General features: G+C 60.4%; 2 protein-coding genes across 6 annotated transcripts; one reads left to right on the forward strand and one right to left on the reverse strand.

Moving 5' to 3' along the window:
• Positions 1 to 8,116, forward strand: Pkp3 (plakophilin 3). The gene is made up of 13 exons (XM_090348633.1): positions 1 to 270; positions 2,409 to 2,488; positions 2,618 to 3,249; positions 3,331 to 3,454; positions 4,350 to 4,554; positions 4,952 to 5,126; positions 6,083 to 6,200; positions 6,271 to 6,441; positions 6,551 to 6,736; positions 7,042 to 7,195; positions 7,305 to 7,497; positions 7,585 to 7,672; positions 7,908 to 8,116. The coding sequence occupies exons 1-13, from the start codon at positions 33 to 35 to the stop codon at positions 7,941 to 7,943; spliced, it is 2,400 nt and encodes a 799-aa protein (XP_090204759.1). The 5' UTR covers positions 1 to 32; the 3' UTR covers positions 7,944 to 8,116.
• A 970-nt stretch (positions 8,117 to 9,086) lies between these two features.
• On the reverse strand, positions 9,087 to 17,945 carry Sigirr (single Ig and TIR domain containing). Of its 5 annotated transcripts, none has more exons than XM_090347069.1 (11): positions 17,849 to 17,945; positions 15,687 to 15,836; positions 13,333 to 13,485; positions 11,807 to 12,005; positions 11,202 to 11,335; positions 10,976 to 11,116; positions 10,696 to 10,839; positions 10,126 to 10,228; positions 9,901 to 10,048; positions 9,624 to 9,813; positions 9,087 to 9,419 (listed from the first exon to the last, which is right to left on the reverse strand). In XM_090347069.1, the coding sequence occupies exons 3-11, from the start codon at positions 13,337 to 13,339 to the stop codon at positions 9,256 to 9,258; spliced, it is 1,230 nt and encodes a 409-aa protein (XP_090203195.1). In that variant the 5' UTR covers positions 13,340 to 13,485; positions 15,687 to 15,836; positions 17,849 to 17,945; the 3' UTR covers positions 9,087 to 9,255. The 5 variants fall into 5 exon arrangements, 4 of the variants coding, with proteins under 4 accessions (XP_090203195.1, XP_090203196.1, XP_090203194.1 ...); XM_090347070.1 differs by having other exon boundaries at positions 15,687 to 15,839; XM_090347068.1 differs by lacking the exons at positions 15,687 to 15,836; positions 17,849 to 17,945 and having other exon boundaries at positions 9,904 to 10,048; positions 13,333 to 14,923.
• Positions 17,946 to 18,198: the final 253 nt, after the last annotated feature.

The following is an 18,198-nucleotide window of genomic DNA, read 5'->3' on the forward strand; positions in this document are numbered from 1 at the left end:
AGAGGCCAAGCAGGCCAAGTGTTCCTGCCACCATGCAGGATGGTAACTTCCTGCTGTCTGCCCTGCAGCCTGAGGCCGGTGTTTGCTCCCTGGCCCTACCCTCAGACCTGCAGCTGGACCGCCGGGGCACAGAAGGACCTGAAGCAGATCGGCTGAGGGCAGCCCGAGTCCAAGAGCAGGTCCGAGCTCGCCTCCTGCAGCTGGGCCAGCAGCCGAAGCACAACCACAATGGAGCGGCTGACGCAGGGGGTGCCGCCGAGGTGGCCAGAGGTAGGCCAACGCTGGCAAAGGTGGCTGACAGGCGCTGGAGCCGGCAGTGGGAACCGTGGTGGTAGACAGAAGCAGTGGACAGAGATGGCTGATGGGGGTGTGGTCGTGTCAGGGGCAGAGGCCACCAGGGCTCCAGGGTTTAGCCCTTGACTCACTGAGGCCTTCTCTGAGTCACCACCCCGCCCTAACAAGAGCGTGGGGACCTGCCTGAGAGGCCCTAACAAGAGCGTGGGGACCTGCCTGAGAGGCCCTAGCCACCTCCCAGCAAGGCCCGGCAGGCGGGGGCTTCTTCTCTGGTGGGCCCAGGAGTGGAGCACCCAGCTTCTTGACCTCCATCCCCCCACTTCACCGTGGGAAAGATAGGGGAAGACTGGCACCTGGTGAGCAGCCAGACCCATCTGTCTGCAAACCCGGAACTCATGCCGTGGAACACAGGCAGTGTGGGAGACTCCTGAGTCCTCCCCACCCTTCAGGAGGGCATGGAACAGGAGCTGGGGGAAGGGTGCCAGGAAATCCTGGAGAGAGCCAGGGCCTGTCTGGACCAGGGGCTCCCTGAGGAGTTGCAGAGCCTGGCCTGCCAGGGCTGACCCAGATATCCTCTGTGAGGACAGCTGGTGGGGGAGGGGGCGAACCAGGGCCCCTGGGGCATGAGTGTGTATATACGTGTGCAGGGTGTGTATGTGTGGTGTGTGTGTGTGAATTAAGAGTGTGGGTATGGTGAGGATGAGTGTGTGGTGGGTGGTGTGGGTGTGTATGGTGTGTGAATCTGTGTGAGTGCATGTGTTGTGTGTGTTTAGGGAGTCAGTCAAACTTGCTGAGCTTAGGACATTTCCTCCCTTGTGAATCTACAGCAACAAGAATTAAGGTTAGACAGTAAGACAAACCTCCAGTCAGAACCCCAGATTCTCTAGTCAGAAGTCACAGTGGTCCACATTGCTTTAGAAGGCTCACAGAACTGACCTCCAGTCACTAGCAGGGAAAAGAAGGTCAAGAGGGACTGCTTGCCCATTGTTTGGGCCCTACCCTTGCTGAAGCAAAGCTGGTACCCAGGGGTCATGGGGTGGGGGAGGGTACAGAGAAGGCTAATTACCGCCTGGCTACCCTGCCAATTAGGAGGAGGAGAATAGTAATTTGGGGGTGGGCCTAAGGCCCCCAGGCTGGGGTGTGCCCTTGGGGTGTCCTCACTAGCTAGCATCAAGAGTTAACAGCCCCTGCCAAGGCCTCATTAACCTGGGTAGATCTGGGGAGCTTCTTGGAGGGCACACCTGGAGATTGGGAGAAGCCAAGGTCTGCTTGCCACACTTTCCTGACCCCTGAGCCAGCTGCTCTGGTCAAGGAGCCCCTCCCACAAGCAGGTCCTTCCCACGGGGAGGGAAGCTTGCTTTCTGGGTTCTTCTGTGCTCTGCCAGTCTCACGCACCCCCTGTCCATCCACTCTGAACCCACAACATGGTCACCCAGTTACCATGTGACCATCCCTCACCCACCCTCTCCAGCCTTCTACCCACTACCCACCATCTGTCCACCTATGCTGATAAGGGTCTAACCAGCCCTCCTTCCCCCACCGTCTCACCTTTCTGTCCACTCACCATGAAGCCTGGTTGACGCCCTGCCCTCACTGATGTATGGCTGGATGGCTTGGGTGTGGTCCCTGCCTCAGGCTCTGCCAGGTGGGAGAGGCCGCTGTCCATCAGGGCAGACGGGTCCAGGAAGGCTACATCCTTGCCAGCGTAACATCACTCTCCCGTAGCCAATGGCACGGATAGGGGGATAGGGTCTGGGCACAGGAGGAACTCCAAGGAAGTGAGTGTGGGCTGGAGCGGTCTGGGCTGGCTTCCTGAAGGGGGCTGTGTACTGTGTACTGGCAGAGCCTGGGTAACTGGTGGAGACCCTGGAGTGTCCCCAGGCAACCTAGAGGTCAGTGGGGGTGAATGCTCTGTCCTCTCTCAGGCAGAGGAGGCACAGTAGGGGAAGAGACCACCAGGGCAGAGGAAAGAAGCAGCTGTGAAGCAGTGGCAGGCTGGATGCCAGCCCCAAGGCCCACTTGGCCTCCCTGCCCTGGGGCTGAGACCCCTCGAAGGCAGAAGGGAAGATAGAGGCTGGCTGGGCAGGTTGGCCTACCACTGTCTCTGTCTGCAGGCACGTCCAGGAGTCAGTATCACACCCTGCAGGCTGGCTTCAGCTCCCGCTCCCAGGGTCTGAGTGGTGACAAGCCCACGGTGAGTGACCAGTCAGGGTAAGCTGGGCATTCCAGTTTACACTGAGGGGAGAATCTTCAGTGAGCGCTAGGGAGGAAGTGGCGGGCTGAGTTCCCTGGCACTCCCTCACCATGCCCTCCTTGCCCACAGACCTTCAGGCCCATCTCCAAGCCAGCCTACAGCCCAGCCTCCTGGTCCTCCCGCTCTGCTGTAGACCTGAGCTGCAATCGGAGGCTAAGCTCTGCCCACAACGGGGGCAGCGCCTTTGCCGCTGTGGGATATGGGGGTACCCAGCCTGCCCCTCCCATGCCCATGCGGCCTGTGTCTTTCCACGAACGTGGTGGGGCAGGCAGTCGAGCTGACTACGACACGCTGTCCCTGCGCTCCCTGAGGCTGGGGCCGAGCGCCCTGGATGACCGCTACAGTGTGGTGTCTGAGCAGCTGGAGCCGGCAGCCACCTCCACCTACAGGGCCTTTGCCTACGAGCGCCAGGCCAGCTCCACTTCCAGCAGGGCAGGGGCTGTGGACTGGCCGGAGGGCCCCGAGGGGCCCCCCAGCCGGACCATCCGGGCCCCTGCCATGCGAACCCTACAGCGATTCCAGAGCAGCCACCGCAGCCGTGGAGGGGCTGGGGCAGTGCCAGGGCCTGGCCTGGAGCCCGTGGCCCGAGCCCCCTCTGTGCGCAGCCTCAGCCTCAGCCTGGCAGACTCGGGGCCCCTGCCCGATGTGCGTGGGCTGGACGGCTATGCCGGCCACCGCACCCTGCAGAGGCTCAGCAGCGGGTGAGTGCTGGGCCAGCGCAGCACGCCCGGGACCTGGTCCTCACACAATGGCACCCTGAGTCACAACCCCTGTTTCCACAGCTTTGACGACATTGATCTGCCCTCAGCAGTCAAGTACCTCATGGCCTCAGACCCAAACCTTCAGGTGCTGGGAGCAGCCTACCTCCAGCACAGGTGCTACAGTGACACAGCAGCCAAGAAGCAGGTGAACACCACTGCCGGGCCCCCACCGCCAGTGAGCCCCGACAATATCGTCCTGACCTCTGGTCCCTGGCCTCCCCACTGCCCCCCCCCCCGTGATCCCCGACCACCTCCCTCTGTGCCTCCCGACGTCGTCCCGACCTCTGGTCCCTGGCCACCCCACTGCCCCCCACCCCGTGATCCCGACCACCTCCCTCTGTGCCTCCCCACGTCGTCCTGACCTCTGGTCCCTGGCCTCCCCACTGCCCCCCCCCCCCCGTGATCCCCGACCACCTCCCTCTGTGCCTCCCGACGTCGTCCCGACCTCTGGTCCCTGGCCACCCCACTGCCCCCCCCCCCCCCCGTGATCCCGACCACCGCCCTCTGTGCCTCCCCACGTCGTCCTGACCTCTTTCCCTGGCCACCCCACTACCCTGCCCCCCCGTGATCCCCGACCACCTCCCTCTGTGCCTCCCCACATCGTCCTGACTTCTGGTCCCTGGCCACCCCACTACGCCCCCCCCCTCGTGATCCCCGACCACCGCCCTCTGTGCCTCCCCACGTCATCCTGACCTCCAGTCTCTTACTCTCCTTGCTGATCTCCAGGCTGACTGGACAGGTCCGACCTGTCCTGAGCCTCCTCAGCAGAGAAGAGCCAGAGGTGTACTGATTATAATTACCTGCATACGCCTGCCATCTCCATGCAGACACACCGGCAGCACACAGCAGCACACATGTGTAACTGCACCTCTTACATATGATTGCAAATGTTCACATCTTCTGCTCACACCGCCACCGCCTGCACACATACCCGCATTCCCACACACATGTGCGTATGCTTACGTCCATCCACGCATACCCATACACGTGGACATGATGTCATGGACATCACAACATGAATGCTCGTACATGTGACACAGGCCCGCAGCCTTCAGGCTGTGCCGAGGCTGGTGAAGCTCTTCAACCACGCCAACCAGGAGGTGCAGCGCCACGCCACAGGGGCCATGCGCAACCTCATCTACGACAACTCGGAGAACAAGGTGGCCCTGGTGGAAGAGAACGGCATCTTTGAGCTACTGCGGACGCTTCGGGAGCAAGATGATGAACTGCGCAAGAATGTCACAGGTGCCCTCAGCCCGTCTGCCCTCCAGAGCCTGTCCCTCTCCTCCATCTCCTCATCTCCATGACTTTCCATTCTTTCTCTGTGCTGTTTTCCCTGATCTGTGACAGAGCCACTTATCCCGTTCCGTCTCCTTCCTTGCTCCCCACATCTGTTCTTGTAGTTCTGTTCCTTATTTACATATTTATCTTCAGTCCTGGGGACAGAATTCAGGGCCTCACAAATGCAGCCAGGGCTCTCTTTCCACCTCCTGTTTCCAATCCTTGCTTTCTCTCACTTGGTCCTAGCCCCACAACACTGGCATGAGCACTGAGTGTCTCCCCAGTGGGGCTCTTGGGTAGGGAGGCGCTCTCAGCAGGGAGCCGGCGGGCTCTTGGTCACCGCCTCGGCCTGCCTGCCCAGGGATCCTGTGGAACTTGTCATCCAGCGACCACCTGAAGGACCGACTGGCCCGAGACACACTGGAGCAGCTCACAGACCTGGTGCTGAGCCCTCTGTCGGGGGCGGGAGGGCCCCCCCTCATCCAACAGAATGCCTCTGAGGCTGAGATCTTCTACAATGCTACTGGTTTCCTCAGGTGTGCTGGGTGGGGTCAGGGCCACAGAGGCAAGGGGAGAGAGCCAGGTGCCTGGGCAGGGTGCAGGGAACTGCTGGGAGGGGGCAGTTGTGTCTGAGGATGAGACTGGCTAGTGGAGCTGGGAGGAGCCGGCACTGGAGCAGGGCTTCTGGGCTGATGTGGCAGTGGGACAAGCCAAGTCTGGCCACCAGATACAGGTGCCATCAGACCCTGAGCTGCAGGCTCAGATTTCATTAAATCAAGATTCTTGATCTGATACTAATTTTCTTCCCAAACTTCAAAGAGTATAAAGGGACAGGCCCTGCAACGTCCAGCAGGGGCTAGGAACAGAAGGCACAAGAAGCCAGGCCCAACTCCAGATGGAAAAGATTGGTGGCCATGAATCTCACCCTAGGGCAGACGCTTTGGTCTGGAGTCCTAGGGACAGCTCTGCTAGGGTGCCTGGAGGTGTCATGGCTGGAGCCTGGGATGGGTGTTGGAGGTTTGCAGGAACTTTTTTTTTTGTCAGTCCTTGGGTTTGGACTCAGGGCCTGAGCACTGTCCTTGGGTTTTCTCAAGACTACCGCTCTACCACTTGAGCCACAGCACCACTCCTGGCTTTTTTTTTTTTCCTACATATGTGGTACCGAGGAATCGAACCCAGCTCTTCATGATGCTAGTCAAGCACTCTACCACTAGGGCACACTCCTGGCCCTCTAAGACCCTTTTTATTTATCCATTTATTTTGGTTGTGGGTCTTGAACTCTGGGCCTGGGTGCTGTCCCTGAGCTCTTCAGCTTAAGGCTACAGCTCTACCACTTAAGCCACAGCACCACTTCTGGCTTTTTCTGGGTATGTGGTACCAAGGAATCAAATCCAGGACTTGGTGCATTCTAGGCAAACCTCCAGCACTAGGCTGTGCTCCTAGGCCCTCTGCAGGGATTCCCAAGAGTGACATATTCTGTGTCTTCCCCCAGGAACCTTAGCTCAGCTTCCCAGGCCACTCGCCAGAAGATGCGCGAGTGCCACGGGCTCGTGGATGCTCTGGTCACCTACATCAACCATGCCCTGGATGTGGGCAAATGCGAGGACAAGGTGAGGAGCCGCTGGTGCCAAGGGAGTCCCCAGGCTTTGGCCTCCTCTGACCGCCCTCCACCCTCCACAGAGTGTGGAGAATGCCGTGTGCGTGTTGAGGAACCTGTCCTACCGCCTGTACGACGAGATGCCGCCATCAGCCCTGCAGAGGCTCGAGGGCCGGGGTCGCAGGGACCTGACTGGGGCACCGGCTGGCGAGGTGGTGGGGTGCTTCACGCCACAGAGCCGGCGAATGCGTGAGGTGGGCACGGGCCTGGGTGGGCCAGAGCAGAGTCCCAGTCTGGACCTCCCACTCCCCCTAGCCTCAACTTTATCCCTGGCCCTGCTGACCCCCATATCCTCTCATTCAGCTGCCGCTCACAACCGACGCCCTCACCTTTGCTGAAGTGTCCAAAGACCCCAAGGGCCTGGAGTGGCTGTGGAGCCCCCAGATTGTGGGGCTGTACAACAGGTTGCTGCAGCGCTGTGAGCTGAACCGGCACACGACCGAAGCAGCTGCGGGGGCCCTGCAGAACATCACCGCAGGCGACCGCAGGGTCAGTGAGCCCATGGGCCCCACTCCTGGTGCTGTGCTGACCACCAGGACCCAGGCAGGAGCCACTGCCCAGGAGTGAAGGGGAGGGACGTCTGCGAGTGGGACACAAAATGAGGCCCAAGCTTTGTCCAAGGCACAGAACCCTGTGTTCGTTCTGTTTCTGGAAACCTGAGCATTTCCCTGGTCAGGTCTGTCTGGGGGAGGGCAGAGCGGAGCTAAGCAGCTGCCAGAGACTGAGGAGCAGCTGTGCTTCGCCCCAGGCAGGGCGGCCCGGTGCCTCACCTCCCTCTGGTCTCCTCTCTCCAGTGGGCAGGTGTGCTGAGCCGCCTGGCCCTGGAGCAGGAGCGCATCTTGAACCCCCTTTTAGACCGGGTGCGCACGGCTGACCACCACCAGCTGCGCTCCCTCACAGGCCTCATCAGAAACCTGTCTCGAAACGCCAGGAACAAGGACGAGATGTGTGAGTCAGGCTATGCCCAGCCCAGCCGGCAGGCTGCTTCTGCTCAGTTGGCTGGGAGGGGGCGGCGGGGAGGCAGGCGCCCAGGGTGCTGAGGCAGCTCTCCCGGCAGCGACCAAGGTGGTGAGCCACCTGATTGAGAAGCTCCCTGGCAGCGTGGGCGAGAAGTGTCCTCCGGCCGAGGTGCTGGTCAACATTATTGCCGTGCTCAACAACCTGGTAGTGGCCAGCCCCGTCGCTGCCCGGGACCTGCTCTACTTTGATGGTCTCCGAAAGCTCATCTTCATCAAGAAGAAGCGAGACAGGTAAGGACGACCAACCCACAGCAGCCTGGCTGGGTCCACTCTGCCCAGGCCCGTAGTCCTGACCCCGAGCCCCCTGACTTCCCCCAGCCCCGATAGTGAAAAGTCCTCCCGGGCGGCGTCCAGCCTCTTGGCCAACCTGTGGCAGTACAGCAAGCTCCATCGAGACTTCCGGGCGGTATGTTTTGCGGAGCTCAAGCCTCGGGGGTACTGGGGGGTGGGGGGAGCAGGGCACGGGACATGTGAAGGGTACAGGATGTCTAGGGCGGAACCAGAAGCCTAGATGGAGTGGTCTGGGACCCACTGGCAAAGGGTCAGAGCCACGACCACCACACCAGGGGAAGGGTGGAGTCTCGAGGACAGCAGGACCACACAGCCGGACGGTGCCCTAACCCAGCCCCTCCCCATGGCAGAAGGGCTATCGGAAGGAGGACTTCTTGGGCCCATAGAGGAAGACTTGCGGAGGACGAGATGGAGTGTTCCAGTTTCTGAGGGGCAGACTGGACCCCAACTACCCACAGCCCACCCGGAAGAGGAGCTGTGGCCATGGGGTCTCCCCGCTGAGCTCCACGTACACCTGCTAGGGGCTGGAGCCACTGGGAGGGGAGGGGGACTTGCAACTTGGGGGTTGGTTTCTGCAAGGGATGGGTGGGGAGGCTTGGGCTACTCTGGTGAGTGGGGTGGTGACCCAGGCATAACGCAGAGGCGAGGGGATCGTCAGCCTCAGAGCACTGAGAATAAAGGTGGCTATGGACACAGTTGCAGCCTGAGTACTTCCATGGCTGGCTGCTGGGCCCGGGACCAACAGAGCCCCCAGGCATGCCCACCATGGCCATAGTAACCCCTTGGGTTGATATGCAGGCCTCCCAGGACCAGGAGTGTCCTACAGGGCTTACAGAGACAGGGAAGGCAGCAGAGACAGCCTCGGCGCAGCCTGAGAGGCAGATGTAGCAGAGCTGGAGGTCCTGTGAGCAGAGGACTGTACAGTACCTTCTGCTCGTCTGGGCTGGCATTAGGGATTCATGGCCAAAGCTTGGAGGTACCCTGGCTAGGAGCTTATACTAGCTGCCTAAGTTTGGGGTCCCAGAAGCTCAGGGACATCCCCACTCATTTAACTGAAGCTACTGTATATATATATATAATTTTTTTTTTTTTGCCAGTCCTGGGCCTTGAACTCAGAGCCTGGGCACCGTCTTTGGGCTTTCTCAAGGATAGAGCTACCACTTGAGCCACAGCACCACTTCTAGATTTTTTTCTATGTATGTGGTACCAAGGAATTGAACTCCGGTCTTCGTGCATGCTAGGCAAGCACTCTACCACTAGGCCAGACTCCTGGCCCTACTGTTGATAATTTTACAACAAAAAGCATCATCAAAACTTAGATCTCTAAGGGGCCACCCTCCTAACCAAGGCAGGGAGACTGAGGGCATCTGCAGAAGACATATTGGGACTGAGGACAGAGCAGGACAGAGAGGGCAGACTTGAGTGGAAAGCCAGTTGGGGAGACCGGTTATTCATGTGCAGAAAAGGCCTTAGGGATTTGGAGAGCTTGAGGTGGAAGTGAAAAGTCTGCCCAGAAGGAAAGGCCCAGGTAAGAGCCCAAAAGACTTTATTATGTGGCACCCTGGGGCCACACTCCTTCCCTGAGGGGCCCAGAGTGACAGACAGGGGCTGTGGCCTTTCTGAGGGAAGCCTTCCTACCCTGCCCTGCCTTGCCCTGCAGCTCCCCACCTGACCCTGCACTCCAGACCAGGGTGAGAGCTACACATCTTCCTCAGACACAAGGCAGTAGAAGTCGGTGCGGGCACTGTAGTTTCGGGAGCCGAGGTCAGAGATGTCCATCTCACCGCTTCGGCCTTCTCCCAGCAACACCCCACTTGCATGGAGTGGAGTTGGTGGCTCCCCAAAAATGGGTCCGCGGACACCTGGAGGAGGGAGGACACAAGGTTTGAAGCTGGGCAGCCCGCGGCCTGCCCTCCACCAAGATCCATCTCCTTGGGGACTGCTTTCCGCTCCTCCTCAGCCACAGGAAGATCAAACCAGAGCACAGAGTGCACGAGGAAGAGGGAGAAGGAGAAAGGGGGGCGCCCCGTGCTGCCCCCGGTCAGCAGCGCGGCGGATGGGCCTACCCAGATCTCCCTCGGGGTCCGGGTCCAGGCCCTGCCCCAGAGCCCGGCCCTGTCCAGGGCGGCCTGCCACGATCAGCATGGGGTCCTGGTCGTCCTGCAGCCGGGTCTGCGGGTCTCCTCCCGCCGGCCTGGACGGCACCGTCCGCGGGAGCGCAAGCTGCAGCTCCTTCCAAAAGTCAGAGGAAGGCGTCTGCGGGCGGGGAGGGAGCCCGGTCAGCGGGAGCGCCCGCTCCGGACCACAGCCGCCCGCCGCCCGCCCGCCCGGGCCAGCCCGCACCACGGAGCCGGGCCTCCAGAGCAGCAGGGTCACCAGGTGGCGGTGCTGGCGCAGCAGGCGCAGCGCCGGGTGCGGGTCGCGCCTCTGGCCCTCGAAGGTGATGAAGATGGGTCTGCGGGTCAGCTCCAGCAGCCGGCACAGGCCTTCCCTGCGGGGCCGGCGGTGAGGCCCGGCGGGCGCCCGCGCCCGTCCCGCGCCCGTCCCGCGCCCCCCGCGCCCGGGTACCGGAAGCTGTGGCTGCACCAGGCTCGGCCCAGGAAGGCGTCGGAAAGCACGACGATGAGGCGTCGGCAGCGGCTCAGGTTTACCAGGAGGTCAGCGGAGGGCTCTGAGGGCGGGACGGGGAGCCGTGGCTGGGGGCGGGCACCGGAAACGGAGGAAGCCGGGGCGGGCCGCGGGGAGGCGGCGGAAGTCACGGAGGGGCGGGAGGCCAGGCGCGGCGGTGTGGGCGGGGCTAACGGGGAGGACTTGTAGTCTAGGTGACGAGGGCGGGAGGTGGGTGTGGGCGGGGCTGTAGTCCAGGTAACGAGGGTGTGGCCGTGCGGAGGGGCGGGAGGAGGCGCGTGTGGACGGGGCTGGTGGGGGGCGCGTGTGGGCGGGGCTGGTGGGTGTGGAGCTGTAGTCCAGGTAACGAGGGCGGGGCCGTGCGGAGGGGCGGGAGGAGGCGCGTGTGGGCGGGGCTGGTGGGGGGGCGGGGCTGTAGCCCAGGTAACGAGGGCGGGGCCTGCGGAGGGGGCTGCTGGGCGGGCCTGTAGGGCGGGGCACTGCGGGCGGTGGCCCGGTCTTAGGTCTTACCGGCGCGGGGCAGGAGGTCGCGGTCGTCCAGGAAGAGCTTGTAGCCCCGCCGCCTCTCCAGCTGCGGCTTCAGAATGAAGTTGACGAACTTGCGGTCCTCCGGGCAGTCGCTGTAGGAAACGTAGGCGTCGTAGAGCTTTCCATCTGCGGAGAGTGGTCGGAGGCCTGTCACCTGGCCCCGCCCTGGCCGCGGCCGGGTCTTGCTGGGGACAGAGGCCCCTCCGGGACGGACAGCCGAGGAGGATCCCCCACCCCTCTCCCCTCCGCCTCCCGTGCGTACCGTTCATCTCCACCTCCCCGTACGAGTCTTGGTACCAAAGCAGCACGTTGAGGCGGCACTTAAGGTAGAGCAAGGCCAGCAGCAGCAGAGCCAGCAGGACTAGGAGGGAAGCCAAAACTGCGGCCACATGGCCTGCGGGGCCTGCAGACCAGGCAAGCTTGAATTACTGATCCTCAGCATCAGGACCCTGGTTCCCCTACCCTTCACCCCCATTTGCCCCCCTCACCAGCTTTCCAAAGAGTGAAGGAGAAGGAGCTGATATTCCGGACAGAGCAGGCGAAGGTCCCATAGTCCTCAGCACTGGTCAAATTGACACCCAGGATACTGGACACAAGCACCTCTGAGGAGTTGGCCTTGACCCTGGGGAAACAGGCTTGACCCTCACAAGGCTCTGAGCACCATCACTGGGTGCCCTGAACTCCACCTGTCTGGAAGGTGGAAGATACAGACTTCCTGGGTGACTCTTGGGCCATGAGCTAAGTGGCTAGTACCTGTCAATGGCTGCTTCACAACAATCTCCTGACTCCAGATCTTGGCTGTCGGGCAGGGGAGGGGGCGGGGGGGGGTGTCTCTGACCTCAGGCCTAGCCAGTACTCATAACCCTGGTAGATCTTTAAAGTGAGCATCCGCAAGGGTCTTGAAGGCCCTGGAGATCTGGTCCTATTATCACTCACTGTCTGTATCCAACAAGAACACTCTCCATATCCAATCTGGTTAGATTCTATGCAGCCCATGTCCAGGTAGTTATAGACCAGAGTGTAGGTCAGAGAGACTGCTGACCAGAGACATGTCTGGGTGACCCCTCTGGCCTCAGACATCCCATTTTCTTACCAGAAGACCTCATGGAGGCTGTATTGACTTCCATTGGGTAATGGAAGCCCGTCTTTCAGCCAGTGAGCTGAGGGCTGAGGACAATGCGGTCCAGAGACAACCCAAGCTGTGCAGTTCAGAGCAACTTCACTGCCCAGAGCATGTTCCAGGGCTTGGTCTTCAGATGGGGAGAGGAAGTCAGGGGACCTGTCACAGAGACCTGCGGAAAGAAGAGCCGATCAGCTATGCCATGATGCTGGGCTCCCAGCCACATACAGAAAGTCTGATCCAGGAAAAAATAATGTACCCAGCAAGTCACACCTGGTCACACCATGGTCACCCCACATCCATCCCCAAGTCCCAAGGGGACAGGGTCCTGTACTTAGCACCCTTCCCCAAGCAGTAGCCATGTTAAATGTTCTGTCTGCCCTGAATGTGACCCAGGATATGGTCCAGAGAGGCCATGGCCAAAGTAATATGTGAGTTAACCCAACCAATCTACACTGCATTCCTCTGGATGTTATACAGGACATGAGTCTTAGCCCCCACATTTGCCACCCAGAGGGCAGACACCATACCTCTATGACTGGCTTGCCCCCGTTGAGGGGGCTGCAGAAAGCCTAGTCACCAACAGATTAAAAGAATATACACTGAACTGGCACAATGGCTCACACTTGTTATCCTAGCCACTCAGGGGGCTGAGAGGATCTGAGGATCTGAGGATCTGAGGATCAGGGCTCAAAGCCAGCCCAGGCCCTAAAGTCTACGAGACTCTTACCTTCAATTAACCACTAGAAAACTGGAAGTGCTGTTGTGGCTCAAGGGGTAGGGTGGTAGCCTTGAGCTGAAGAGCTCAGGGACAGTGCCCAGGCCCAGAGTTCAAGCCCCACCACTGACAAAAGAAAAAAAATGAAAGAAAAGAAAAGAAACCAGCCAGGGCAGAAAAGCCTGTGAGACTCTTATTTCCAATAAACTACTCAGGAAAAGTCAGAAATGCCATAGCTCAAGTGGCAGACTACTAGCCCTGAGCACACAGGCTCAGGGACAGTGCCCAGGCCCTGAGTTCAAGCCCTAGGACTGGCAAAAACAACAAAAAAAGAATATACACCAAGTACTAGCACCTTCCCCAAGGCTGGGTGGAATGGGGAGCCTGAGGGTCCAGGCCCCTCCTTGTCCACAGGCAAGCCCTTCCTGCCTCCCTGAGGGCTGACCTTTCCCACTTTGGGTCAGGGTGATGAACCCTGACCAGCAGCTTACAGAGCAGATTCCAGCACCTTAGAAGTGTGGTGTGCCATCAGCCCGGACCTACCCACCTCATCTGTGTATCCCTGGACTCTACTCCCTGGGCCTGGGCCTGGGCCAGGGGACTCAAGGCCTCACGGCCTACTCTGGGTCCTGGGCCAAAGGTTGAGAAGGAGTGAGCAGGGGCCTTTGTAACTAGCATGCTTCCAAGTAGAGAATCCAGGCAAGAATAGAGTGTAGGGCATGGAGCCAGAGGTAAGAGTACAGAATGGGGACTCAAGCCTGTTCCTCTCTGCCCCACCTACCTGCCATGGCTCTATCCAGGGCCTCTTCGGGACAGGCTGAACACCTTTGGCTCCAGGAACTCCTTAATGAATCAGACTGGTCCACCAAGGGCTGGGAGAAAACCTTCTCTGTCCTTGTGGTCAGTTGGACAGGGTACCTGGACAGGTCAGAGGCTGCCACCATCCCCAGGGGACAAGTTAAACAGGAACAGGATGAGTTAACCAGTAACTCTCTACCACAGGCAGAACAGGCTCTGTGCCAGACAGCTCCCCTGTTGCTCTGGCTGGTCCCAGAGGCCTCAGTGAGCGCCAGATACCAGTACAGCCAGAGAGGGTTCCATCACACACAGAAGAGGACCTAAAATCTAAGGTGATTTTTTTTCTTGCTAGGGGCCACTGTGATGATCCAGGTGTGCAGTGGATATATACCAAGTACAATCTGTTCTCGTGAGGGACAGCTTCATTCCTGGCTATTCTCTGCAGGGGGCTGCTGCATTCAAGTGGGTGCCGGGTCCTGGAGATTATTGAATACTTGGCTACTAGACACTAGCCCAAAGTTACTCTCGGCTGTGAAGTTCTAAATGCAGTAGATGTGCATGTGGGCATAAGGACATAACATACCTATGGTCACTTTGAGGTCACCTAGAGTCCTGCAGTCACTGAGCCAGGAGGTGCAAATGCCAATCAGGCTGCAATGGAGCTACACCAAGGGTCTTCTCAGGCACCACTTACCTGAGGATCCTGACAAAGGACTCTCCTATGCAGGGTCCTGGGCCATTCTTAGCTGCCAGCAGTAGCTACACACACCTGACTAAAAGCACCTGAGTGACACTGCAAGGAGGAAGTGCTGAGATTCTCTTCCTAGGTAGCCTGGGACCCTGGGGCCTCCTTCTCCCTGGTGCCCTAGATGTGCTGTTATCCAACAGGCATCCTCTTACTGAGTGGATATATGGGTCAGAGGTGAGACCTGAGGCCCACGAACGCTTAGATGTCCCCTCCTTGGACAGGTGCCCGTGATCTTAGCTACTCAGGAGACTAAGATCTAAGGATTGTGGTTCAAAATCAGCCAGAGCAGATAAATCCATGAAGCTCTTATCTCTAACCAGCAGAAAGCTCGAGGCAGAGCTATGAATCAAGTGGTGGAGCAACATCCTTGAGCAAAAAAAACTAAAGGACAGGCCTGAGTTCAAGCCTCAGTACTAGAATTTAGAGGAAAAAAAATTAAAAAAGTGTCCAGGTGAGGGGGCTCATGCCTGTAATCCTAGCTACTTAGGAGGCTAAGGCCTGAGGATCATGGTTCAAAGGCAGCCTGGGCACTAAAGACCAAGAGATTCTTATCTCCAATTAACCACTAGAAAACCGGAAGTGGTGCTGTGGCTCAAGGGGTAGGGTGGTAGCCTTGAGCTGAAGAGCTCAGGGACAGCGCCCAGGCCTAGAGTTCAAGTCCCATGACTGACAAAAAAAGTGTCTACTAGGGCCAGGAGTTTGGCCTAGTGGTTAAAGTGCCTGCCTAGCATGCACAAAGACCCGGGTTCAATTCCTTGGAACCACATACATAGAAAAAAGCTGGAAGTGGTGCTGAGACTCAAGTGGTAGAGCTCTAGCCTTGAGAAAGTCCAAGGACAGTGCTCAGGCCCTGAGCTCAAGCCCAGGACCGGCAAAAAAAAAAAAGTGTCTACTACCACTAAGGCCTGAAGGCCTTGGCAACACTAAGCCTCCCCGCCAGCCCATGTGCCTGGAACCAGTAAACCCAGGCTTGCTTAGCTGGACAGCAGTTGCCTCAGGAACTAGCTCAACGTGTAGCATGCTTCTGTTGGCACTCACGAGGGGATTCTTCCAGAAGCTTTGGAGTGGAGGGAAGTTGTAGCAAAGTCATTCAGGCAGCATTGCCCACTGGAGGTCAGCAGAAGACACCCCCTCTCAAGCACCAGACCCCTCTCAGCATGAACAATGCTCTGTTTTAGTCCTGCAGGTCTCGGTGTACCTGTCACAGCTGCTCTTGACCTCCCCAGACTCAAGATCTGGGGAGCTTCAGAAGTCAAAGTAGCTACCCTCCCCCTGAACTCTGTGCACACAGCCCTCTGGCCCACACACTTAAACAGGGCTCATCTTGGCCTGTGTGCTCACACGTGATTCCACACAACACCCTTCCTGCCACGGGTACCTCTCACTGCCACTGCCTGGAGCTCAAGTTGTACACACTGCTATATTCTCCGAGAGCTCAGGCATCTCCTGCTGCCTTCACATACATACACATGTACCTGGGCACGCACATGTATGTGCATGTGGCATGCTCAGTGGGCCAGTCCTCAACCAAGCCAGCCCAGTTCTGAGAATAGGCCACAAAGCCACAGAGCAGCAGGGAAAGCAGTCACCTGGTTCCGGCTCTTGGCTCTTTCCTCCCCGGAGAAGTCGATCCTGGAGGTCACTGACATGCACTTGGGAGCAAGTCCCTCTCAGCTGGACCCCAGGAAGTGTCCACAATACCACGGTGTCCCAGGATACATCCACAGCTTGGTGGGAACCTGCTTTTGTTGATACGTTTTAGAACTTTTTTGTAGTTTCCTGCCTTGCAGTCACACCCTCTCCTAAACCTAAACCCCACCCAGGCACCCACCCCTTCCCCTGGTGGGGCGGGCATTTAGTGGTTCTTGCCCCGCCTGCCTGGTTCTTCCTGTAGCTCTGAGTCAGGCAGTCCTTTCCTCTGGGGCCCACCCTAGTCTTCCAGGCTTTGCACTTGCCTCTATGCAGTGTGTGAGGGTGTGGATGGCAGAGGGGCATCCCCAACTAGAAGCACCCTATATTCACAAGGAAGGTCCGCAGGGAGGCTGCCTCCTGGACATGCCCACCTTTGATGCCACCCCCAGGTGTGGCTCAGTCCTCTCCTGCTCCTAGCAAAGTGAGCCAGCCCCATGCATGTCTGATCTCAACCTGTCAGAGCAAAGGAGGTCTGCCAGCCAGTAACAGAGGGTGGTGGGGACACAGCATGTAAGAGTACGGTAGGGGGAGTCAGTCTGATTAAAATACTATATATGCAGCGTGGAATGACAGTGAACCACTTTGGTTGGCTTCCACTAAAAAGAAAATGACTGAAATTGAAACAGGCCATGTCTGAGGGTGGTAGGGGTCAAGGAGGGTAAACAGGATGAGTGAGAGTAAAGACGACCCAAATGCTTTGGTTAAGTGCATGTGTAAAACTTAATAAGCAGTTGACTTGGGAAGGGGGAGGGAGATGAGGGAGAGCAGTGGCGGGGTGAATCCCACTGGGGCATGTTGTCCACTGGACGGTCGGGTATGTGGAACGGAACTTCCCCGTACAAACCACGGATGCTAACAGAAATGGGGCGGGCAACGAAGCCGAGGGTCTGCTGGCAGCAAGTCTGCAGCAGATCCGCAGGAGGGGCTGCCCCAGGCACACCGCTCCGGCCCTCGTCCCCAGGCTGGGGTGGAGGGTGGAGGGTGGAGGACCGGTGGCTGCATCGCCCTAGACTGGACAAGCATCTCCGGCCCTCGCCCCGCAGGACCGAGGGACTTGCGGGCTCCTCTGGTTCCTCCCGTCCCGTGCACCCGTGAGAGTCCTCAGGGCAGCGCCCCGGCTCGAACCCCTGCACCCCGCGGCCAGGGCCCTGGGTCCCTGGGGCAGGGGCGAGACCCCAGCATCGTCAGCTCCGAAGCACCTTCGCCTGCTAGGCCAGGTGAGCAGTCAGGGCGCGCCTGCGGGCCTGGGTGCGTGTGCCCGAGGCGGGGGCGCGTCTGCAGGGCCTGGGCTCCTGTGCTCCAGTGCCCGAGGCCTCAGGGCGCGCCTGCGGGCCTGGACGCGTGTGCCCGAGGCGGGGGCGCGTCTGCATGTGTGCTGGAGGCGGGGGCGCGCCTGCGGGCCTGGACACCTGTGCACGTGTGCCCGAGGCGGGGGCGCGTCTGCATGTGTGCTGGAGGCGGGGGCGCGTCTGCGGGCCTGGGCGCCTGTGCTCCAGTGCCCGAGGCCTCAGGGCGCGCCTGCGGGCCTGGATGCGTGTGCTCGAGGCGGGACGCGCTGGTGGCGGGGCGGGGGCGTGCCGGTGGCGGGGACACACCCGTGGGGAATGCTCGTGGGTGGCTGGGGGCGCCTGTGGGCCTGGGCGCGCGTGTGCTCGTGTGCCCGAGGCGGGGCGCGCGGGGGTCGGGGGCGCGCGCGGAGGGCCGGGCACGCGGGCGGCGGAAGCTCGCCCGGCGCCCAGTCCCGGCCCCGCCAGTCTTTCCCGCGCCCTCTGACGCCCTCGGCTCCGAGTCTGGCTGTGGGGCCGGCGTCCCGCGGGTCCGGCTCCTCGCTTCCTGCCGTGAGGGCGGCGGGGAAGCCAGTGCGCGGGGCGGGCCGGGCGGACAGGGCGGCCGCGACGCACCGAGGCCGGGGCGGCCGGGCTTCCGGGCGGCTCGGGAAGCCCGCCGGGCTCGGAGCCGCTTCCTGCCGAGCCGAGCCGCGCCCGCCGCGGCGCGGGGTCCCGGAAGCCCGGAGCCCCAGGCCCGGGCCGCAGCGGTCGGGTCGGCGCCCTCCACTCACCTCCTCGGGCCGGAGTCCGCGCACGGCTGGCGGGCACGCGGGGGCCGCGCAGGGGCGGAGCCCACCTGGCCAGGTGCGCGGCCGCTCGGGCCCCGCCCCGGTGCCCGCCCCGGGCCAGCGCCTGGGGCCTGCCGCGAAACCCGTCCAACCGGATGGAGAGGCGGGGCGCCCGGGGAGCGATTCCCGGGTGCCTTTGTCACCTGGCCCTCGGACCCACCCCAGCGCCCCACAGCCTCGGAGGGGGGGCCGGGGCCGCCCTTCTGTTCTTTGGGCCATTTAGTTCAGGGCAGACCTAACCCCTGGAAACTTGTTTCTTCTGCAGCAGAAGGCTCAGAAATCAGCACAAATAA

Source organism: Megascapheus bottae, chromosome 16 (genome assembly GCF_031878675.1).
Source record: "Megascapheus bottae isolate mThoBot1 chromosome 16, mThoBot2.hap1, whole genome shotgun sequence".
Taxonomy (NCBI): domain Eukaryota; kingdom Metazoa; phylum Chordata; class Mammalia; order Rodentia; family Geomyidae; genus Megascapheus; species Megascapheus bottae.